We start from the raw sequence: 26,752 nt of genomic DNA, 5'->3' as shown, positions 1-26,752 counted from the left end.
TTAAAGCTTGAAACTCTGCATTTTAATTAAAAACTGGTTATTTTTAATATCGAATTTTTTTGGTTATTGTAAATACTTTAAAAATTATGTTACATAAATTAGCAATTAAAATGACCAAATTATCTGAAATTTTTAACAATTCCATGATTTAATTTCATATTTTCTTTCATACTTGTTTTTATTAATTTCGTATTTGTAATATTTTCAAATATCTTATGTACATGCCAATAAAAATATGTATAATTAATTTTAATTTTTGAAATACTTAAATTATTTAATATTTTTAAAAATAATTATTTTATATAATTGCATTAACTTTTAAAATATTCTTTTTATAGATTTTTAAAAATATAAATATAAAATTATGTTTTCGTATAACAAAATATAAGCAAAAATTTATATAGTAATAAAATTAAAAAAAATTTTAAAAAACAATCAATCCCAGTTACTAATTTTATTTTATGAAAATACGTAATTTTTAATTTCCAATTTTTGCCTGAAAAAAACAGTAAAAAACATTTTTTATTTTTCAACAAATAATTTTAATAATTAATATATTGACTTCATTTATTGTTAAATTATTGCACTTATTATTAAATATGTAAATAACTATCTTGTAAATTAAACATACTTATTAGGTTATGTGCAATACTAATGATATCTTTTATATTATATTTTTGTTTTCTCTTCATAACAATACGCTCAAAATAATTTGTGCACTAAATACAAAATTTTATATATATATATATATATATATATATATATATATTCATTATCTTTTTATATATTATTTTCTTCATTCTTATTTAATATTAAGGTTTAAATAAGTTCTATAATAAAAGTACACAAAAATGATCACTGTAACTTCCAATATCAGTAAGTAAAGAACTAAATATATACATTACATCATTATTAGAACACCATATATGTATATATATCACCTTAATGTATTATGAGAAGTAACTTTATTGAAAAAGATTTTAATTACTCATTAATATATATTTAAATTTTTTTATTTCTAAAAATTTGAGAAATAAAAACTATATATATATGTATGAGAGAGTGAGGTGGGGCGTAATAAAATGGAATTACATGTGATAACAAATTATAAAACATATAAATAAATATATTATGGAAATGATATAATGCAAAATTGTAAATTTCTTCATTTAATAAAAAATACTGAAATATCAAATATATTTTTCAGTTAAATTTTTCTTTATGGATAAATGGAATATGTTATTTAAATAGTGAAATTTTGACAATATTTAGAACTGATAACTAGACGACTATTAAAGCAATGATTCCAACCAAGAATTATTTAACCGAAGAGATTCTACTATTACAAGTAAATATTTGCTTTTAATATGATTGGTACAACAAACAGTTTTTATGTGTATAATAAACAAATATATGCAGTTAAAATTATGAGAAAAAGGAACAAAGTATTATACTTTTTCCTAAAATATATTTTAGAGAAATTCTTGATACTTTTAAATACTTGAAATTTTGACTAATAAATGTTATGGACTATAAATGAAGGTTTATTACAAGGTGTAAGATGAATTGAAACATGCTTTTAATTGTTAGTTATATTTATTGGTATATATTTTATATTTCTATTATGGTTCTTCCATAAAAAAGCCTAAAATTTATTTCTTCAACTACTTAATAAAAAAAGTAAATAATAGAAGGATTATTTAACGCCAAATTCTTTAGATATATATTTTTTTTATTTTTCTTATCTTAATGCACATAATGATTATACAATATTTCATATAATTTTGATATTAAAATTAAGTTTATCACAAAAAAATATTTCAGATATTCATTCAAGTTGCTTCTAAAAAAAATCTGTCATCCAAATATCAATGTTTATTACACTTGTATTATATTTTTTATTCGCTTTTGTTGAAAAATACACAGATCAATACCATTGTCTCTGATGTTTAAATAATTTAAAATTGTTTTATAATTTTAAATATCAAAAATGATTATGTCTTGAATATTTTAGATATTAATGATTTGGCTAATTGTTGAATATTTGGAGAACAAAATTCACAATAATAACGTTGCTTATCAATTATCTGTCCCTTGGTTTCCACGCAATCTGAAAAAATTGAAGAAAATTATGATTGGTAATCTTATTTCAATTTTGTAAATTATATACCAACAATCAGTGATATTTATATTTACATATAAATAAATATTAAGAGACATAATATATGTTAACATTTTTAATTTTTTCTAATACATAATAACTATTTAATAACTGAGTATATTAAAGATGCCTTTTTAGAAAAATTAAAACATTTAATTTTATATAGTGTGAACGTGAACCTTTTCAACTAATCGAATAACTGATTAACAAACTTTGAGAAATATCGATAATTTTATTTATGTATAAATAATATAATAAAATTTAAAAAAGAATATTTTTCTAAAAGTAATATGCATACATATGTTGTACGTGTGCATACACAGACGTTTGTTTACATATTAGGTATAATAAAACTTCATGATGCAGCTAAATGCATTAAAGAGCAAGTTACCAAAAGTTACTATGGATACATACAAATTTTTAAATATATATACGAAAAAATTAAAATTTGTATAAAAGCATGTATATTTTTTTTAAACAAATTTTCATGTAGTTTTTCATAATTATATTTTAATAATATATTCTACTGATATTTATAAATAGTTATAAATACTAATTCTTGTTAAAACAAAGTACATCAATATACTATTCTTGCACAAAAATAAAGTATAACAATTTGTTACCATCGTTTTATTTAAAAATTGAATACTAAATTTTTTGAAATATTCTATATTTATTACAGTAAATGAAAAATGTCATTATTTTTGTCTTTTATATTTTCTGTCTATGTTTTTTTCGAATATAAAATTTTAATGAAATATTTACAACCATTTATTTTCTAAGAAATTATTTGGATTTGGTTTTTCTGTGTTGAGCTATGTAGATGTAGCTATGTAAATGTAAATTTTATTTTAAATATACTTTTAAATAAACTCGACATACCAAACAAACAGTTATTGAAATATAATAAAAAATTATTAATATAATATTATATATATTTTCTATCAATATTGCAATAACAAGAGATTTTTTAATTTTAAGTAAATGTCATAATGGCCTATACAAGTATTTATAAGAATAACGAGTATTATTCATTAATTATTGGATAAATTAAGTAATAGATATTTCAACAATTTTCATGTCAAGTTATTACTTTATTTACGTTATATATATGTTATATTAAATAAAAAATAATTTGATTTTATTTAATATTTTATTTAATAATTTTATTATTAGAACAAGTTTTAATAAAAAAAAATTATTTTTTTCAGACAATTTCCCGTTTGTCTTCTGAGCTTTAAATTTATTATTCAAAATTAAGATAAATGAATTTAATTGAAAAATAAAAAGTACATAATCACATTTTGAAATATTTAAAGTTAAATTAACTTTATTTAACACCCTCTCAAATTAGAAAATTATTAATGTAGAATATTAATTCATTAGTAATTGCTATTATATATTATTAAGAACATTTATAGTCATCATTTTATAATATGTTTATATTTATTTGAAATATATATTTAACTTAATATTTAAATATATAATATATAATGATATTTAAATATATATGCTAAGTATGTACAAAATTTAATTTAATAATAATAGTCATGAATCAAATGTAATTTTCGCTAATAATTTATTAATTGTAGTTAATTATCGAAAATGAAAATAATTCTTGTTTTTCAACAATAAATTCAATGAAGTATAATTATGAGATTCCAGCGCAATAAGAATATGTGCAACTAAAAACAAGAAGCTTATTGAAAAGTCATGATTGACAAGAGTTTTACCAAGGTGTAGGTATTTATCACACGCTCCGCAATGAACTAGATTAGCTTCCAGGTCGAGCCTCGGAGCATTATGACAGCGACTGCAGTGCGGACAATAGCGACCTTTTCGCCACAACCTTGTCATGGTGAAAATGAGTTTATGGGTTAGTACAGTGTATATATATATATATATATATATACATATATATATCACCTTCCATAATTTAAAAATAATTTTTGTTTACAATAATTACATAGTTTTTTAAAACAAAACTATTTAATGAATATTAATTAGAATTGTGTATGATAAATCAATTATTATGGTGAATTATTGAGTGATAATAAACATTTAAGTATTTTTGTTAAATAAGGGTTTATTTTTTTATTAATATACGTATTAGATATATTTAATAAATTACAGAAATGTTACAATAAATAAAAAAATGTTGACCACTTATCAATGGATAAAATATATATTAAAAAATAATGCTAATAATTATAAATAAATATTATGTAGCATCTTATATAAATAATTTTAATTTTAACATACTTCAAAAGTTAATAATTTAGAATAAATAAATATATTGCGTTTCATAGATTATTATATTTTATGTTATTTCCAAAATATATGTAAATATTTAAGTACAGGATATTACAAGATATTAATATTTAAACCACATTATTTTTCATGTAAGAAATATAAAATTGGTCGTCTATGTAAATAATTTAATTTTAGGATTTCAGAATTTTCTTTTAATTTATTTATTTACTTTAATATATCTTTCCAATATTTATTCACATAGATATAATTTTAATATATGATAAAATTAATGCTATCAATAGATATCTTGAAAAATATAAAAACTTCATCTTCTAAAAATAATAAATAATATAATTAGAAATTATATTTATTCAATTTTGTTATGCACTTCCTAATATAGAAATAGAAAAAAGTTTCAATTTTTATCATCTATTAAAATAAAATATATCAAGTTAACAATTAATAAATAAACGTTATTTGAAATATCTTTTGTATTGTAATTCCGTTAGTAAGAAATACTTTTTGTTTATTAATGCAAATCTATTTAGAAGAAGATATTAATTATATGATTAGAAATACATTTTATATTTTCGCTATTAAAATATTGAATTAAAATCAGTCATTTTACAAATAAAGAATTTCTTGATTTCATAATAATGATCGAATTAATAAATTAATAGAAAATCAAATGTTAAATATTAATGTTAGAAATGAACTTAAAAAAATCATTTGCTTGCTATATAAAAATTATAAAAATTAAAACCAACATAAATATTAGAATTTATTTTGTAAAATATTTTTTATATAGTTTTTAAAATTGATCTTTCTATACATATATTTCAACGACTTCTATAATTTAATAAAAATCTTTTTTTATGTTTATTTATTTAAATAGAATCGAAAAATTAATTATAAAAAATAGTATGAAATAATTTTACTTGAAAGGCCTACTCAATTCAAATAGCATATTAAATAAAATATACAAATAACGAAATTAATACTTACTTTGAACATGGTACGCAAAAAGTAGAAACGTATACTCTCATATTTTTTTCGCCTTTTTTGTATTCATGTTGCCACTGTGCAACACTATTTCTGTCAGAATTCGGACCACCTGGTTCCTTAGATCCGCAATTTGCACAGACTGCGCATTCTTGACAATGCCACCTGCCCTGTGGAACCCTTCTTAAGCCCACGCAATAAATATGATACCTAAAAAATCAATCTTTATCTCTTAGCCTGTCAATTTAATTAATATAGAAATTAATTTTTATATCTGTTCTTATTTTTTTCCATTATCTAATGAATACATTTAATCTTTCAATATCTAAAATTTTTTTAAATATTTATATTAAACAATTATCAAAACAAAATTATGATTAAAATAAATCAATTATAACTTTATTACTAATCATTATAATATATCTTAGCTTACAGATTGGAAGTAAACAGAATTTTTTATATTAAATGAAAGTTTTATATCTTTGTAATATAAAATTAATTAAACATATATTTAAATGTACTTTCAAATTTTATAGTCAGTCATTAATGTTAAATGAAATCATACCCTCTATCGCACATATCACAGAAAAGCATCTTATCTTCATCAGCAGGATCATGGCATTGAGCGCAAGTTTTGCAGTCTGTGCATTGCCAGGCATACGCTCGAATATGGGGTACCATGTCTATCGTTAAATCTATACACGAAGGATGAACTACAAGAGATGTATATTTTTAAAATATAAGTTATAAAATATTATAAATCAATAAAAATATATTGACAAACAAAAATATAAATTATATTACTAATATAGATTCTTTTTAATATAACAATAATAAAAACATTATCATTTCAAAGGCATATGTAATTTTTATTTGTAAATTAGTACATTCCTATATTATGGTATTAACAATTTTGAACAAAATAAGAGTACAATAAGAATAAACAGAAATTATATTATTTGATTCTATTTTAAAATTTAATTTAAAGAATTGGACAGTAAGTAATAATGTATCTATTATTGAATATTGGAATTATCAAATTTAAATAATTAACTACAATTTTATAGATGTATATATTTTAATTTTATTTTTTTTAATTGAATTATTTATGTAATTTTTATCATGTATTCATAAGTTTTTTTATGTAATTCATATTATATGAAACAAACTTACATACATTCTTATCCTAATGTTATTTACCATACAAGTGCTTTAATTAAAAAATAATTTTATATAAAAACAGTTTTGAACTACCAAATAATTAATTTATGTACGTTATTAAGGTATAAAAATAAGGGTTAATGTTACTTTAATAATAGTAAATCTAATTTTGTAATATTTTTTTACGAAACAATAAAAGAAAATGGACATATTTTCATTTTATATGGACTTTTCTTTATTTTATAAAATATTCTTTATCAAACTGGTAATGTTTTAGTTTTATGGCGATGATCTCCATCAGGTATTCTGAAACTGGTAGTGTATCACATTCAAATTTGGACCTAAAACAAAAACTAGTTCTGAATATGAATAGTGACTGATTGATACATACTTAGATTGCATATAGATACATAGAATTGAATGTTTCAAATAACTGTAAACCTATAAATAAATTTGTTATTTACCTTTGTTGATTGGTTACATTGTTATGTGTCTAATAAAGTCTAAAACTTTAAAAATCTTGATAATAAATTAATAATTGAAGTAATTTCTATAACATATTTTTTATAACAAATTGATTTTAATATTTCTTTAAAAAAAAATCCAAAAAGATATTGTAGCTCAATTTCTTATAAATTAATTTAATACTTCACAAGCTTCTTGTAAAAGTGTTAATTTATAGCAATATTTAAGTCATAAATGGTTTTTTTTTTACCACAAACTCCATGAATTTTTGTCAGTCTTTTTTCATATTAAAATTTTTATATTGATAATTTAGAAAATGTTTTCCAATTTTATTTATTTACTTTACCCACAAAAAACTATTTTAATAAATCGCTTGGATATAATTAATAAAATATTCATTACTAAAATTGATTGTTAGATATTATTTGCCTTCAAAATCTTGTTTTTTTAAATTTTAAAGATGAATGCGTATTTTTTTGTAATATAAATAATTTTTTTATTGGTTATAAAATTTGTATAAATTTTGTATCCTTAAACATTTTAGAATCTTCAAATTTAATATAAAATATATTTAATATTTTACAATATTGTATGACACTGATAAGTTCAATTTCATTTTATTAGTTTCAATACCATTTTCTATTTTCTTTTTTAAAATTCATACATTATTAAAAAGAGATAAAATCAAATTTTCTTCATAATCTATCATCAGACGTGTGAAGTAATTTCCTTATCATTTTAACGAATTTTCTTTGTCTCTACATCAGCTATTTTTACTTTTTGCAAATGATGTTTTGTTTTATCATATGTTAAAAAATCAGTTGATCTTAAAAAGTCCAAATATATTATTCAAACTAATTCCTAATACATTTTTTAATTCATCTTCTGATTAATTTTAAAACATTAATCAATCAATGTGCAGTAGTTGGAAATTTGGAGTTTATATAATTTACAAGTCATTATTCTAAATTATAATTCTATTGCAATTAGCAACCTTGGTAAATATTATATAAAATTTATAGATTTTACAAATAACAACTTTCTAAATGGTACTCAAATGTAAAACATAGAGTTAGCCAATATATCATTTCATTCAATATTATCACAATTTCCAGTTGACAATTTTAATTTTTAACAATGTATGAACCATTTTCCATCATGGCTCCGTTAGAAAATTATGCATTGTCTCACTTTTATTGCTTTTTGTGCAGTAATTAAATTTTAAATGAAGATATCATTTTTATTGAATAGTTTTTGATTTTTATTTAAATAATTATATTACTTTCGTAATATATATAAAATATATATTAAATGAATAGAAATAATTCGTTTGTTCACCATCAAATACATTTTCCTATATAATATTTAAAGTATTTCATAATTTACGCAAAGGTGAATAAACAGATAAATATTTCAAACGTATACTAAAAATTTAGTTACATCTAAAAATGCTGCTAAAATAAAATATATCCTAAATACCGTTGAATATTGATTATTTTGTCCATCGAGTGCAGGGCACACTATATTATATAGATGGCTAGTTGTTTCTGATTATTTGGATTAATTGATAAATGTTTTTTAGTTTAAAATCAATTATATATCAACTCTACAATTATTAAGCAAACAAGAAATACAAATTTAATAAATTTTTTAATTCTATAATGACGTTACAAAACTTACGACCTTAAGAAACTGACCATTTCCACTACATGTTCCACATTGTATGAGCACTTCAGGCCGATTATTTTTGTTAAAGTTGTTAAGACACATTTTGCATTTGATATCTGTTTGAAGAGTCAAGTCCATATCAACTTCATCCATTGTTGATTGAGAGCCTTCAGTATCTTGAGTGCCCTCGCTTGAGGATGAGCTATGCAAAATTATGAAAAAGGTCTCAATAGCACTTTCATTGGATTCATAAAGAATTAATAAATAATTATCATTGTTTCAATTTCTTATAAAATTTATTGAAAATGATTAATATACCTGGAATCATCAGAAGATGAATCGCTGTCGCTATCACTTTGTGATCCCTCAGATTGACTGTCAAACTTTCTTTCATTCGGACGCATTGGACCATATAATACCGTATTCAATGGATAGTATCTTTTAATAAAAATGTTATTAACTCCAAGATTAAAATGTTTTATAAATATTGAAATAAACAACATAATCAAATTGTAAATAATAATTTAATAGTAAATTTTAATTTTAAATATATTATATCTCATTTGGTGAAAAAATGTTTCAAATGCTTTGAAATAGTATACATAATATCTAATTTTAAATATGATTATATGATTAATAATACATGCAAGGATGAAATATTTCCTATTTAAATACATGCTTTATTTTAAACATTAATGTAAAAACTTGAAATAAACAGAAGCAAATTATAGAAAAAAATATTTAAATATATATATATATATATATATATATAACAATATTTATAGTTTATATTTATTTATAAATGATATTTCTTTAATTTAAAATGAACTACTTCAAATAAAGAATTAGAATTAAAAATGAAACTCTACATTAATACCTGAGCTCAGCAGGTGTATAGTCCCTATAGAAATCTGTGTACTGTCCTGGTATGAGAGCCACTGGATAATGGCTGACACTCTTAGCTGAATCTAATTTGATAGATCGCTTGGGCATATGAACGGTGAATGTTTGTAGATCTAAGCTACATTTACGTGAATCTTGACGCGCTTTATTCAAACACGTATTCCACGAAAGCGCCGATTGCATTGCCATCTCGGCTAAATCTATTCTATTCCGCTCAGCGTTTGCTGCTGCTGAAAGTTCTTTTTGCTTCTTTGAATGCTCTTTTGCTGCTTTTTCACGCATATGTTTTCTATATTCCTCATACTGTTCCTGAAAGTCGCTACACATGATATCTAATACTTCCGAGCTGCTAACAGCTGTCAAACCTAAATAAATTAAAATTGAAGGAATTCTTTTATTTAATTAATCGATTACGTTAATTCAGTATTATATGTTAACCTTATATTATAAAGAATATTTAAATAATAAAAATATAAGTATGCGTTTTTATTTAGCACACATTTATAATAAATGAATAATTAATTACAATAATAAGTCTCATAGCTAATTATTAATATATCTATATATATACATACATACATACATATATAATATGTTTAAATTAATTATTTTTTGGAATAAATATATATAATATATACTGATTAATGTAAAATTGTAAGATTTTTATACCACCTGTAAATATCAATTTTATTTCTTTGTTATTAAACTATGAACATTTTTTTATATAAATTTGAAAATCAACATAACTAAAGTTTTATAAATCATTATGTCTTATATAAATTAATTCATTGAAAAATAGTTGTTAAATCAAATGTTAAATTACCCATATCACACATTGACTCGCTGACGAGGCCATTCTCTCTTAAGAAATTCCTCTCTTCCATATCCACCATTCGTCTTTTCAGATCAGGATACTTTCTTTTAAAACTTTTAACGCCTAAATATTGTGATATTTGCTCTTGTATCATGAAAGTTTCACCGCGTCCAGCAGGTCTTTCATCTTTCTTTTCTAGTGGCCATTCATATTCGGCGATCTTCTCTACTGTGAATGGACCCTCGTCTGGATCAAAACTTATTTCCATCCGACGATTCTTTACCTTTACTTTTTCTGATTCAGTTGTTGCTGTACTTAACACGCTACCTTGTGATTCTTCATTTACGAGAGTTTCTGTAGTTCCTACAAACATATTTATGGTTTTTAAAAATATTGTCTTATATCATTTTTTTTCTATTAATTTCTTATATATTAATTAGTATATAATCACATGATGAGAAAGAATAAATATATATTTTTTAAAGTTTATATGACAAACGATTTATATCTGAAAATGTACTGAGATTGATAAATCATCCAGACTTGTATTTTGTATCGTGACCGATGGAGATTTGTCAATGCGTATTACTATACTCAAGGATATGTTAGTTTACTCAATGAAAAATTATATAAATATTATTATTAAAATTATTTATATTTTACATTATCCAGTTCTTTAATTATAATTATATATATATTGGTTTTTAAGTTATATTTACTATTTTAACTTTTTGAATAGAAATTATTTATACCTCATTTTAACTTTAATTGATTTGGTAGTCTCTAAAAAATGTCAATTATTCATATTCTTATAAAAAATTAAAAAATAATTTTACAAAAATGTTTAATAATAAAAATACAATCAATTATTTACTATCGATACTTTAGTTTCATTACGTATTTTTTTAATCATTTTTTTAATGTTACAAATAAAAGGTAAAATTTTATTAAAACAATTTCAATTAGTTTAAAAGCTAGTCAAAAAATTAAAATAAGATCAAGTAAAAAAGACCTGGAACGGCGATATTGCGTGCGGGTGTCTGAGATCTAGAACCTGATTCAGCGCTCATTCTAGTTTCTTCATCAATAACAGTTATCGTGGAAATGGATTCATTTCTCGTTCCACACTCATTTGATACTTTTTTAATTGGTGGAGTTAACCAATTTTGATATTCTTGGGTTGTAAGTGAATCCTTATGATCTACCATTTCAGCATGTTCTCTGATGATCTCAGATTCTTTTGCATTCTCTGTAACTTTTATAACAATGATTTCCAATGTATTCGGAGATTCTTCTTTATTATCTTTATTTTGAGCTACTGATAACATATCAGTTGTTGCTTTTGTGTTAAGAGTAGATGTGTTTACTCTAGCTGTATCTATTACATTATTCATTCTTTTTTGTACTTCTTCGTGTACTTTTTGCTATAAATAAATTTAAAATTATTTTATTATATAGTTAAAATTAATTGTATAATAAATTTAGTTATTAAAACTTTATCAGTATAAATAAATAAATATATTAGGATTTTATGAATAGTTCTTAATTACAGTTATTAAAAGGAAGATACTTAATTATTATTTACTCTTCGAATATTGCGACATATAAAAAAAATAAATAAGATCTCACCTCAAAGTATTAAAATTGAAAGTGTCTGTTATACTTTAATTAACTTTGTCTAAACGTGATAATACAGATAATTATTAATTTGAGATGCAATATGTACAATTTAATTAGGGTCTGAACATTGAAATTAAAATTTTAGTTATTTTCAATTATTTAAATTAGACGAAAACCTGAACACCTGTCCCTCCAATGGAGAGAGTAAAATACTGCTCATAAAAAATCGATACTTATAGATAATTATGAAATATAAATATATACTACACTGATCTAAAATAGATCATGTTATAGTGCCAATATATTTTTATTTCTTTTTTTAGGATACATTTTATAAATTTATGCTATAAAGCATATTTTTTTATAAAAATTGAATATTTAATAAAAACAAACTGTATTTTGTATCAAATAATTGTTTTATTAAATATTTTCACATACAAACTCCAGATAATCATGTAGAAATTAAATTTATTTATCTAACTTGAAACTCAATCGGAGTCACACAATATACAATTATGTTACAACCTATAATTTGTATTAAAAATGTGCTAAATATTGAAATATTCAATAAATATTTCATTTACAACAAATTATAAAAATATTAATTTTAAGAATAAATATGAATGACAATATAAAAATAATTATTGGCGCTTGTGCAAAATAAATGAGAAATTTTACATCATCAAAAATATCACCTACTGTAATATCTTAAAACATATTTAATTATAATTGGTTGTATGTAGTATAATGAAAAAATAAAAATAAAAAAAAATCAATTCGGCAAATTTAGAATTGTAGATAACAATAAAATTATCAGAAAAAATTTCAAATACCTTGCATATGAATGATGCTGAAACACTTTTCGATGTTTCTAAGATTTCGACTTCTTTCAATTGTTTGTTAACTTTTTCAAGTATAGGTTCGTTCAAGGTTTTAAAAAACTCTGGCGAGTTACTTATATTACTATTAAGTTCAACAGAAAAGTTGTCTATAGCAATAGTAGTGGTGGTTGCTTTTTCGATAGCCGTTAAGTCTTGTGTAATTCGTTGCTTCTTCAGCGGTATGTCTATTGCCTCATTCTTTCGTTTTCCACGACCTATACAGATACAAAAAAATTAAAATAAGCTGTCCTTTTCCTTTCTATTTACTAAAGGAAGTTTGATCTATTTATATTAATATATCCTTCATAAAATAAAGTGAAACTTATAATTTTATTACATATATCATTTTTATTACGTATATAAGAATATAATTTTTATTTATTGGAAAGAAACTATCTATCTCGGTTAAATAAACATTTGTTTAATGTATATTAAAAATATGATAAGAAGTATATGTTTTAATAAACTATAAAATTGAGAAAAATCAGCATTTACTACATTTTTGGGTTAAAATAAAACACAATCAATAATGTATGAAATAGTTTTAATTTTTATTTATGGCTTTTAATAAATCTACATTCAAATTTAAAAGTTTAAAAATAATAAGTATGTAGGATATTTTATAATTAGAAATTTTAATTATGAGACAATCTATATACATATCAGAAATATTTTGAAGATTGATAATAATAAATTAGCTTTATTGCAAATGAAAGATTAAGTTTTATAGTAACTTTTTAATTTTATTTCAATTTTTGCTAGTGACAAACGAATAGATTAATAAAAATATTTATTAATTTTATTATGAAATTTTTAAATTTTTAATACGTTTCATAAACTACTATACAAGTTATTAACTATAAATATACGTCTATAATTGTGTAGATTGTTATAAAACTAGTATATAATACTTTTTTTTAATTGCATTTTTTGAAAATAGAAATATGAATATAAATAAAATATTGAAAATTAAATAATTTAAATCACAAACTGTGTATTTATGTAAATATTTCGATGTATACTAAAAATTTATATATGGTCTTTAAAAACTGATTTCTACTCTAGATAGATTATACATATACTTTAGATACAAATTTATATCGATTAAAAAAATCTGATAATATATAAACATACAATTATTAAGTTTAAACATTGACATCTATTGACGAATTTTAATAAATAATGTTAAACATCAATATTACATTTTAAATATTTTGTTCATATTTTTTATATTGAATCACACAATTATTTATGAATGGATTTGTAGAAAGTTATAAAATGTTATCATAGTTTTTGAATAAGAAAAAATTTCATAATCAAAAGAAATACTACAATATTTCATATTAAATATAATAAATAAATATAATTTTTACAAATCTTTGTAAGACATATTTTCTTACTTTAAAAATTAATATATTTATTTAGTATAATATATATATATTTATAATATAATTTTTTATTATGATCAATAGTAGTAATATTAAATATATATTATTTATACATTTAAAAATGATTCTTTGTATTTACTAATTATATATACTATTAAAAATGTTACTTTATATAAAGAAATAATAACAAAAATGGCAATGATTATAGCACATAATTCATTGTTAATACGAATGATGAGTATAATTTAAATATTGTACTTAACATAAATTAATTCTCTAAAGACAATTTTCAAGTTTTGATTATTGATATTACAAACTTGTAACTTATATAAAATTAATTCAATTGAATTTAGTCTAATTATTTTTAATTTTTGTAATTATTTATAAATAAGATAGCATTTTAAAAGACTAATTCAAAAACATTTAATGTAATATGCAATGTAAAAAATAATTCAATAGTCTGTCAAATATTTATAAAATTAATGATAATTTTCTAGTATAAAATAATTGTATGTCATTTCAATGCTTCTGTAATATTAAGAATTATAATTAATAAAATTTATTTACCTCGTCCTCTACCTCTCTTTGGAGGAGCATAACTCTTTTGACTTCTGCAAGTCCTTCTAGGTCTTTCTGTTCCCATTCCTTCTGACTTGTTTATACCAATTTGTGGTTGTATCTGCTGCTGTAACATCGTCATAGCCGTCGGTAGCATTATCGGTATCGGTAGCTGTTCTAGACTTAGTGGATCTCGTTGAAGCTCTAATTCTTGAAAGTTAGACATACCAATCGCATCCGCGGTAACAACAGTGGTATTACGACGTGGACGACCACGCTTCTTGGGCATTTTCATCACTGACTTAGCGGATAGTACCTCATCAATTATCATGATATCCTGACTCGAATTCGAGTTTTCATTAACAATTATTAATTCAGGCTGTGGTTCAATAATTTCACAATCAGAATTTAGAGGTGATGAAATCAAAGGCCGATTTTGGACATTGAGAGTACTTTTTAATCGTTCGCCTAATATTGCATCATTCGTTGACAAAGAACAAATCTATAAAAATTTAAGTTGGATGAGAGTATGTATTTGAGTATTTTATTGTATTTTAATACAAGTACTAAAAAATTAAAAAATAGCCTTTTCTATATTAAATACTTCTGTAATACCTGTGTAATGCTGATTTCTCGATTAATTACATTCATTTGTTGTTGACTAATGGTTCCGCTATTAGATTCCAAAAGTAATTTTTGTTGCGATTGTTCTTTTATTATTCCGGGTACAATAGGTTGAATAGTAACGTCAGGTATCATTTGTTTAAAATTGCTTTCTATCTTCAATTTTTTTACCTCAATAGGAGCTAAAGTGATTTCCTTACGTTTGTTGTGTAAATCAATCATTGCATTTTCGATCGACTGATTCTTTATCGATTCAATTACCTTTGATTCTTTGAACATCAGATCATTAGAATCTTTTTGTTTTGAGCAATAAGCTTGAGAAATATTAATGTGTGGTTCTTCGTTAATATCATTAGTTGTAATTATATTTGAATGACTCATTTTTGGCAGTTTAATTTTCATTTCCAAGTTCGAATCATCTTTAGACTTTAATTGATATACAGAACTAAATTAAAATTAAGATAATATATATATTAGAGGCCTAGATACAACATAGAATTTAAACTATTGAAACAAATATATATAAATGTTGCAAATTTTGAATATTCAAAATGTTTATTTATTTTTTTTTATTAACAGCTGATAATGTAAAACTCAAACGTAAAATACATACGTTGATTATGTAATAAACATAATTTTTCTAATTGGATATAGTTGAAAACATATCAACTTAATAATGATTTTCACAATTATTAATCTTTAATTTAAAAATTTTTCAAATATTTAAATCTAATGCATGGAAAAAATACTAAACTGTTTTTAATTGAAGTTCAGAATCGACTAAATAATTTTGTATCGGTCTATATATAACTATTATATTTTAATGAAATAAAAGATTTAAAATTCAGAACAGTTTTTCTATATGAAATTAAACTAACTATTACTGAAATTTAATTTTTTTCGGCTGATAAGAAAGTTGTGTAACCATGATTTTGATAAGTAATTAAAAAATTATTTATATTATATAATAGAACCTTTAAATTATATTTATTTGTTTAATCTCAAAATACGATAATCCAACAAATCTGTAACATAAACAAAGTGTAATTAAAAAATATCTATTATACTCAACATTTCGAAACATTTATTTTAAATTAATTATTACATTTAATTTTACTTGCAAATGATAGTTGCCTTTAATATTTTTTTCATTCTAGCTACTTAATTACCCAATATATCATTAATTTACCCATACAATTTTAATTTAATCCGAATAGATTATAAAATGAAATCCGATATAAATATCTTTTGATTACGTCCAGTACTCTCACATTTGTATCTATTTTATAACTTTCAAGTTTTATTTAGAAATACTTTAGTATATATTTAATGAATAAAAATAAGATGCAATTTAACAGCCTCTGCATGGCCATGAGAATATAATTAATTATATATTTCATTTTTACTTGATAATAACATCATTTTTAACATACTATTAATATTCTTTTTTGAAACAAAAAAAGATTAGTCATACATAATTTACAGTAAATACAATACGTTAAGTTTTTGAAATTTTGTAATTTTTAATTTACAGTTCTTCAGAATTAAATACATCTTCAATACTGTACAAGTTTTTTAAATAACATATTACTTTGAAAATTGTAATTTAAAACACAATCAAACTAAGATTTACATATAAAAATAATTATAATTAATTTGAATTATTTTATACATTTTTATGTAACTAAATTGTTTATTTTGGCACCTAAAAAATAATATCAAATAATAGATATTAATCAGTAATATCGTTATCAATTACTGTCTTACAATGGTTATAAATTTACAATATAGCCAACTACAAAATGCAATAAATTTTATTATAGAAGACCAAATTCTTTTGTAAGAAATTGATTGATTTTAATTTTCATATGAATTGCATTCTCCTGTGCATGTATTTTACTAATTTATAATGTAATTACAATTCGTTGCTAGTACAGTAGCGAGAAAACTAACAATGAATAATTAAGTTGATATATGCGCGGGTGTATATATAATTATATATTTAATTATTTTGTATAACTTTGATAATTGAATTAATTCTAGAAGATGCGCCATTAAAAAGGTTTGTAAAACTCATACTGTTAAAAAGTTAATTGAAAAATGTTTAAAAGTTAAAGTATTCATTTGAACATTCCTGTTAAGACATAAGCGATTATTGATGTTATCTTACATATAATTTACAATTAATCATAAAGTTTTTTGTTTAATATATTAAATAATTGGATTTTATGAAAATAAAACTATAAAGATCTTGGTATAGAAATGTTTACATCACGTACTTGAAAAGTTTGTTTAGATACGAGTACGTTTCCTACTTTGGCATAGAACCTTACTTAGCTATATATTAATATCTTTTTATTTATTAGGATAAATTATTGTTTATACATTTATTATGATTCAAACATTTTCAGATTAATTATACTGAATACATAACTTTTTTTTAAGAATACTTTAACAAATTTATGGACGAAAGCTAAGGTGACCACCATCAATGAAAAGCTAAAATTGATATGGACTTTTAGATAAGAAAAATATACTGCAATTAAGGTGTTTTTTCACTGTTAATACAGTATGTATATTGAATTAAACAATCACCTATTCAGTTAGGAAAATATTGCTTAAATAATCATTGGCACCACATTCTTCAAACTTTACTCTTGAAACATTGTCTGTTACATTCAGGAAAAACTTTTCGATTATTTCTTTATTCAAAAATATACAATTTAATTAAGAAACAAAGGAGACATACACAAAGCTAGCACACAAAAAGATGAAATTCTAAACTAATAAAATACTTTGTCATGATACTTAAACATTGTACTTGTAAAATGAAATTTCACAAAAGTATAATAAACATCTGTTGTCTAATTGAAAATTCTTTACTCTTGAAATAAACTACAAGTTAATAAGTTAGATAAATATCTTAAAAAATTTATTATGTCATGATTTAAAAAATAAAAACTAAATTAATAATTTTTTGAAAAAAAATGTTTGCAGTTTAATTAAATTTATGTATTTAAAGATATTTTTTAATTACTTTAGAAGCAAAAAACATGTGTTATAAATATGTCAAATAATCAAACTAAACATCCGGATTTTGTATACACGTAAGCGATACAGAAATTTTATATTTTATATTTAAAAATTAACAAAATAATCGAAAATATAATTCTATATCAATCCTACGAATATAACCCTATAATGATTTTTAATTAAATAAATAATAAGAAATATGAAAAAAATTATTAACTATGAGCCAAATATAAATCATTAGAGCTAAAATTTATCACTCTAAATAATTCAGAAGACAAAAATTTTATTTGCGGTACGCAGTTTAATAAAAAAATTCATGTCCAGGATACTAATAAAATATCATTTGTTACATTATAATTTCCTATAAAAAATAATTTTGTCTAACGGCATTCGAATTAGAAAATGTATTATGATATTTAATATAAAAAATCTATCTATTTAAAAACATATACTCGATTTTCAGATTAATCTGAATGATTTTCAACTTATTCAATACAAAAACACGGAAAATTATTGTATGAATGAACGATAAACATATTAATTTAAACGTGGAACATTATTAAAATTGTCACTAGAAATTAAATATAAAATTATTGATCATATAATAATATTCAATTCATAAAATACACCGTTAACTACAAAAATTAGTATGTTCTAAAGCTTATCGATTAGTAATAAAAAAAAATAAAATAATGAAAAATGTAATGTTTGTGTTGCAATAAACGTGCATAGATAATATTTTAATCGCTTCTCTGTAAATGAATTACACGAAGTTTTGAGAAATTATTCAATGTTCAAAGTGTTATAAAAATGATATATATATGATTATTTCTTATATATGGTTAGTTACGAACTAATAGAGTGCAAACTAGAAACTATATAGACTGAAACGATGTATGTCGAAAAATTCAACGATTTGTCAGGTTTTACAATGTACAAAAATTTGTTAGTTTTATAAATCTCATAAATAGAAAACATCTTAAATAAAAAAAGGGTATTTATCAAAATAATCTACTGTTGTACTATACATTGAAATTATTAAGTACAAAACATCCTGAGTACAATGAGAAATTAATAACTGTGCTCATACATCTAATACTTGTATTTCTATTTATTGCTTGTATTAATTGATTTGAGCAATTAAATAATAAAAGCATTATACATTTTTAATTGCTGTATAATTAATATGGAGTAGAGATTAAACATATTTTTGATTTTGCTAATGAATACAGTATGATTTAAATGTGTATTGGTCAACTTACTCTGGATCTTTATTTTTTGAATGCTTAGTTTTAATGCAATATAATAAATCTTCTGCTTCTATAGATCTTTGTGAATGAATAAGTGTAGAATCACCACTTTTGGAAAACTTAATCTTCATACCGATAAACTGATCCCCTATTTTATTTGCAGTTTCAACAAATGTATCTTCATTTTTTATCTGCATAACCGAAGCATCACCAGTTTTAGATAATTTAATTTTCATTCCAACACTGGTTTTTGCAATTTCATCAACTGGCTCAGATAATACTATATTATTTTCATTATTCATTAGTTTTGATATCTTTATCTTACATGCATCTTGTTTCAAAGTATCAATTTCACTGTTTCCTTCAATTGTTTCGGAAATTTCTTTCTTTTTACAAATTTTTTTTTTTGAGATTTCTGTAATTTCAATTTTTTCATTTATTTCTTCCGAGCTTTCACTGGTTATAATAGAAGCACCTCCATCCTTCATTTTAGCCAGCTTAATTTTTACTCCAAATGATGAATCCATGCGTTTTAATGAATCATCGATCTTTTCTTTTGGCTCTAATGACTCTTTAACTAATTCCAAAGAGTCGTTATTTACAACTGCGGCATCACCTGATTTCGATAACTTAATCTTCATACCAATAGACAACTCTGTACGTTTTATATCATCTTGCATGTCATCTACGATTTTATCCTTAGATTTTAAGACAGGTTCATTAATGGATTGTGTATTATCTTGCTGGATTATAGAGGCATCACCAAATTTTGACAGTTTAATTTTCATACCAATTGAGGGTGAATCTTGTTTTTTTATATCAGAATTTTCCTGAAATATTAGAACCAAATTTATAGTTTATATAAATTTAATCTAAGTTAATCGTGTTCCTATTTTATAAAAAGTAAGAATATTTATGAATATATTTATGAAAAATGTATAAATATATTCTATAAATTTGCTTAATTTTTTTTTATTACAAATGGAAAATAAAATAAAAAATATCTGTATTACCTGAATGACGTTATCCTTTGTAGTATTATCTTGATGCACTATCGAAGCATCTCCACATTTGGACAGTTTAATCTTCATACCAATAGCACTTTCTGTTTTTTTTATTTCTTCAGATTTATGGGATATTTTTTCTTTAAACTCCTCCAGTTTTTGGGCATCCTCGAATTTATTTTCAAATATCGTAGTATCAATTGATTTTGTTAATTTAATTCTCATTCCCAAAGACGATAATGATGTGTTATCTGCGTGCCATTGTGCTGTTTCGTCGTAATTAACTGTGTTTGGTATGATAGATGGATGTCCACTTCTAGATAGTTTTAATTTAATCTTACCCAGTTTCTGTCCAGAGTTATCTTCTGGATTTGGTGAATTAGCAGCAGAACGAACCTTTGCACTCTTAGGTGAACGTGGCTCCGAACATTCAGCTATCGCCGATTTAGCAATTTTCAAAATGATTCGTGGTGAACCAACGTTTTCAGTCTCTGAATATTGTTGGAACTGCTTATCGAAATCCTTTTTAGTTATGTCACTCGTTTTAATTTCACCATCTTTTGTTGATCTATCAGGAGATTCTAGTCTTTGCTTCGGTTCATTATTTATAAGTAAAGTTGATTTTGGTAGCTCACTAATTTTTGACAATCCATCGGAAATTTCAACTGTTGCTAGATCTTTGTAACATTCTTCTAGAATTGATGATCCAGTTAGGGATTCTGAAGTCGACTTATTTTTTGTGATTATTGAAGCCTAATTATTATCAACAGTATTAGATGGAGATGTCAAAATTTTAAACATAAAATTTTATATAGAAAAATTAAACAAACAAACAAGCAATATTTTATGTATATAAAACAATAATTAAAATACTAAATATTTTGTTTTTGTTTAATAGATCATATATTAAACCGTATATTTTATTAAATTTAAATGAAGATTACATCAAAAGATTTTTTATTTAAAAAAAAAATTAAAATTTATTATAAAATAAATAATAAATAGATTTATATTATATAATTTTATTTATAGGATATAATTTTCAGTTAAATCATAATAAAAATTTTATTGTATTCTACTTTTTTGCATGCTTTGAAAGAAATCGTATTTATAAATATATTAAATTTATATAATAGAATTAAAAATTAATGATTTACATTTTATAGTTGCGTAATCTGAAATATCAAGTAATAACACTCAATAGTTAGAAATATAACATTATTTTGAATATTACCTTCAATATATCTTTATTTGGAATTTGTGATATAATATTCAATTGCTTATTAACTGCAACGGAAGTCAATACATTATCTGCATTAGCCGTATTGTTTATTTCTGTTATGTTTTCATTTTCTATATCACATGATTTTTCACTAAAATTTTTAAACTGCATTTTTAGTTCTAATTTTTCTTTACGTTCATTTTCCAATTTAGCAGCTTCAGAAATAATTTCTGCTTCTGATATTGCTATTGGATCAGTTGCTCCTTGCAAATTTGATATTAATTCTGAAACATTATCACACACACTATCTTCTACTGCAACAAATATACTAGAATTCTCTTTATTAATACTCGAATTTTTAAATACTTTAATTGGTTTAATTTCCTTCTTCTCTGATTCCTGTAAATATCTCACAGCAGATTCAAGTTCTAAAATTTCAGGTAATTTTTCAATGATTTGATTTTTAACTAAAAGCATTGAATCTTCTTTCAAAACTTCTAATTTTACATTGCTTTTAATATTTATAGACATACTTGAATCTGTGTAGTTTTTATTTAATTTTTTATTTTCTTCTATATTATTTCCATTATTTTGTTCATTAAATTTTTTAAAATTATATAACACAATATTATTGCTTTCAATTTGATCTGATATACAATTATTTTGTAGGTCATTAATAAATTTATCATTTTCTATTTGTGCTGATGAATGACTAGATTCTTCAAATATATCCTTATTTTTGTCTATAGGTCCAAATTCTCTTTTATTTTCTTGTTTAATATTAACTAATTCAGTTTTTAAATCATCAAGTATCAGTACACTATCACGTAATTTTATATTTTCTATATCAACAAAATTAATAATTTCTTTATTAATATTTTCTTCCGTTTCTAATAATTTATTTAAATTTAAATTTAAACCTTTTCTATTTAAAATGTTTGATATAAGAATATTTGAGTCTGAACATTCATTAGTATTCATAATTTGATTCTCATGTTTTATATTTACAACTTCTTTCAAATTTTGTTTTTCAGTTACTTCTAAAGCTGATTCTTTAGAAACATTGAAATTTTCATTAATAGTTAATTCATTCAATGAATTATTTAGTTGCATATGTTCAGCACACAAATATTGTGTTTCTGTTAAATTATGTTCATTAGGCTTTAAAGATGAATCAATTCCCATCGTTTTTTCAATTTCTTTATTTTCTATTTTAAAAGTTTCTACATTCATTTTACTTTCTAATACTTCTCGTGAATCTTTTTTTTCTGAATTACTTTTATCTAATATTGTGGATTTCTTGAATCCCAAATTTATATTTAAATTTTTAGATGCTTTTACTCTGGAAACATTTGATAGTTCTTCATTTGTTATAGAATTATGTTGAATCAATACTTTATTATCTATTTGTTTAATTTTGTTATTTTTTAAAGTTTCAATACTTGTAACATCTATATTTTGTAATTCTAATAAATCTTTATCAGTTTCATAAGTATGTATTGTTAAATTTTTATTATTTTGTGGTTCTAAATTTGTCAGAAAATTGATTTCGTTTTGTGTTGTTTTATTATTTTTGTTATTTTTACAAATTGTTTCTCCTACGTTTGTGTTATTTTCAATAGGTACAAAACTTTCTAGTAGTAATTCTGTTTTGTTAGAATTTTTAATTTCATTCGTAAAATTAATTTCTGTAGTTGGAATAATTGCTTCATGTTCCAGATCCTTTTTTGTGAATTTGATCAGTTTTGGGTCAATATGTAGATCTTGAATAGATTCTAAGCATTGTAAGACTTTAATGCTGTTATCTGCATCATTATTTCTAAAAGTTTGTTTACAATTAGATTGTTCTACAGTTATATTCTGTGAAGTTTCAATATTGTCATGTGAAGTTTTAATACTCTTTATTTTTGATCCAAGTAAAAATTTAGAATCATTAGCCCTTTCTGAATTTTCCAACATATTAATAATTTTTGGGAACTTTATATCAATAGTAGATTTAATGGGTTGTATTAAATTAGTTACAGTTTTTTCAATTTTTTCTGAATTGTCAATGGTTAAATTTATATTAGTATTCTTTGAAAGTTCAAAATCACCAATAGTTTCATTTTGTATAGAAAACTTTACATTTGAATCAAAATTATAATCTTTATATATCTTAACAGATTTTTCCTCAATTGCATCTGCAGAGATTAAATTTTCATTAGTAATTTTTACTTTTATATCTTTAGTATCGTCATCTATATTTTTAATTTTATCTTCATTCTTTACATCTATTGGTAAAGTATCATCCACTGATGGGAATTTATTATTTTCATGAAAATTTTTAAATAAACTTATAGTATTTATATTGTCAGTTTCTACAGTATTTAATTTAAAAACTGAAACATCTGTTTTCACTGATTCTACACACATTTTATTGGTAGTTTCTGTTGTACGATGAATATAATTTTTTATCAGTTTTTGTTTACCTTTATTTTCTTGTGGAATCTTATCGATATTATTTGCTGATTCACTGTCATTTTCATTAGTAATTAATTCTGTAACCAAATAATTACTTTGAATTAATAACTGATTTAAATTACTTTCATCTATTTTATTAAATCCATCTAATTTTAAAATTCGATCATTTGTATTTTCTTCTATTTGATAGTTTGTATCTAAAATACAAATTTTTTTTTCAATATGATCTGGGTGTATATGCTTAATAATTAACTCATCTTGTTCTTTCATATTTATTGAGTCATCATTACTTTTATACTGTATTGATCTTTCATTAATTATGTTATTTGGTTTTTTATTTAATGTATCAACTTTTGTATTTAATTCAGAAGATAAAGTAGAAATATTTGTTTTAACTTCATTACTATTAATACTTTTTAAAACCGATATATCATGATTAAAATCTAATGTTTCTTCTATTCCATCATTTTGGAGTTTATATAATGATTCAATTTTAGAACTTTGAGATTCTTGTGAATTATAAGCTTCACTTATCAATGATAAACTATCATTAATTTTATGTGCTTTTGTTTCTAATCTACTTTCAGTTTTAATATCACTGCTTATATTTTCCAAAGATACTGCAAAAGTTTCAAAGTTTTGTGTTTGTTCTTGCAGTTTATTTTTATTTTTATTTAATTGTATATTTGTATTTAATTTTAAGGATTCTAAAAAAAACAAACTTATGATCATTATCTATTTATATTAATTTATAAAACTTATAACAAATTTAAATATTTTTAAAAAATAAATATTCAAGTATAAATAAACTGTTGAAATTTACATATAAATGTAAATACATAACATGAATAATATAATTAAAATATTAACTTATGAACAAAAATTTTATAAATGTTTTTAACATAAACATCAATTTTTAAACAAATTTAGTAACTTTATGTACCTCAATAAAATTGTATTTAAGAAAACTAATTAATAGTGTTCTTTAAATTCTATAACATTTATATTTTATTTGAATTTTATTCATATTTTTAATAATTCATATTTTTTTATAATATAAGTATTGATATGAATTAAATTTACAAATATAATTTTTTTAGATAAATTTATAACTTATAAAATATAAAAAAAACTTACCATTTGACATTTGTTGTAAGTTACTTTTTGTAGTTGAAATAGGAATACAATTTATGTTTTCAGTAGCACCTAAGATACTTAAGCTATCACTAGGTAATAATAACTTATCTTTTTCTACTGAGTCACATTGTATATAGTTATCATTAAAAACTAAGTTATCACCATCTAATTTAAAGTCCTCATTAGAGTTTTCTAATTTTTTAATACCATCTTTAGCATCTGTAATAATTTTGGATAGCGCATCAATTTCACTTTCTAATGTGGATTCAGTCATTGCATCAGACTGCATACTAATAATATTGTTGATATCCATGATTATTATCCAGTAGAAACAAAATTTATTTTGATTAATATATCAATTACTAATCTGATTCCGATATTTTATTCGATGTTATTTCATATCTTTTATTTATTTTGTTTAATTCAATGAGCATACACTTTAAGGATTCTGATTCTAGACTCTTGATTCATATTCAATTGACATCGTAATTTCTGAACCATATAATCTTTTACAAAATGAAATGTGCGGTATATTTTATATTTATAAAATATGTTACTAAAAATTAAATTATTTACTTTAGTATTTGTATGAAAATCTTATATTAAAAAATTACATAGATTTTATTTCCTTAAGTTATTGATTTTCGTTCTTTAAAAATTTTAATATTTCCAATTTAAACAAAAAATAAAAGTAATTATATTTTGTAAGATTTTTTCAAAAAAACCTTATGGTTAATTAATTTTGTCTAAATTACAAGAAACGAATGTCAAACAATTCTCAAAAACGACTTTCATTTTATGTATTTGATAAACTGTTAAACCATCGTAAATAATACTTTGTAGATTCCAACCACTATAGGTAGCAATGCGTATGCTCCTACAGTAGCGCCTTTCCAAATAGCGATGTTGCCAAGTTTCAATAATAAATCAGTTTAAATAGCAATTATTTAAAACGACAAATATATACAAACACTGAAAATTTCAATCTTATTAAATTAATATAATAAAAATTTTTTTATGATAAATACAATATTTATATACTGTTTACAATATATTTTTATTTTTATACATAACCTATTAATTAATAATGCATACTATAAGAGGTTTGATTAATTATTTTCTTCTTTATTAAATTAAGAACATATTGT

The 26,752-nt window shown here is 22.0% G+C and overlaps 1 protein-coding gene across 1 annotated transcript; it reads right to left on the bottom strand.

The window, feature by feature from the left end:
• Positions 1-1,927: 1,927 nt before the first annotated feature.
• e(y)3 (PHD finger protein enhancer of yellow 3) lies at positions 1,928-25,966 on the bottom strand. Its single transcript, XM_011498976.1, has 21 exons — positions 25,605-25,966; positions 24,881-25,087; positions 24,476-24,544; positions 23,450-24,187; positions 23,246-23,368; positions 22,020-22,567; positions 20,795-21,538; positions 19,794-20,611; positions 15,490-15,943; positions 14,884-15,376; positions 12,881-13,143; positions 11,440-11,851; positions 10,437-10,790; positions 9,588-9,978; positions 9,029-9,148; positions 8,740-8,912; positions 5,982-6,129; positions 5,420-5,626; positions 3,895-4,010; positions 2,005-2,110; positions 1,928-1,940 (listed from the first exon to the last, which is right to left on the bottom strand). The coding sequence occupies exons 1-21, from the start codon at positions 25,915-25,917 to the stop codon at positions 1,928-1,930; spliced, it is 6,810 nt and encodes a 2,269-aa protein (XP_011497278.1). The 5' UTR covers positions 25,918-25,966.
• Positions 25,967-26,752: the final 786 nt, after the last annotated feature.

The sequence above is a fragment of the Ceratosolen solmsi genome, unplaced genomic scaffold, assembly GCF_000503995.2.
Source record: "Ceratosolen solmsi marchali unplaced genomic scaffold, CerSol_1.0 scaffold30, whole genome shotgun sequence".
Classification (NCBI taxonomy): Eukaryota; Metazoa; Arthropoda; class Insecta; order Hymenoptera; family Agaonidae; genus Ceratosolen; species Ceratosolen solmsi.
Note: the sequence above shows the minus strand (reverse complement) of the source record. Positions and strands in the feature narration are given on the sequence as shown.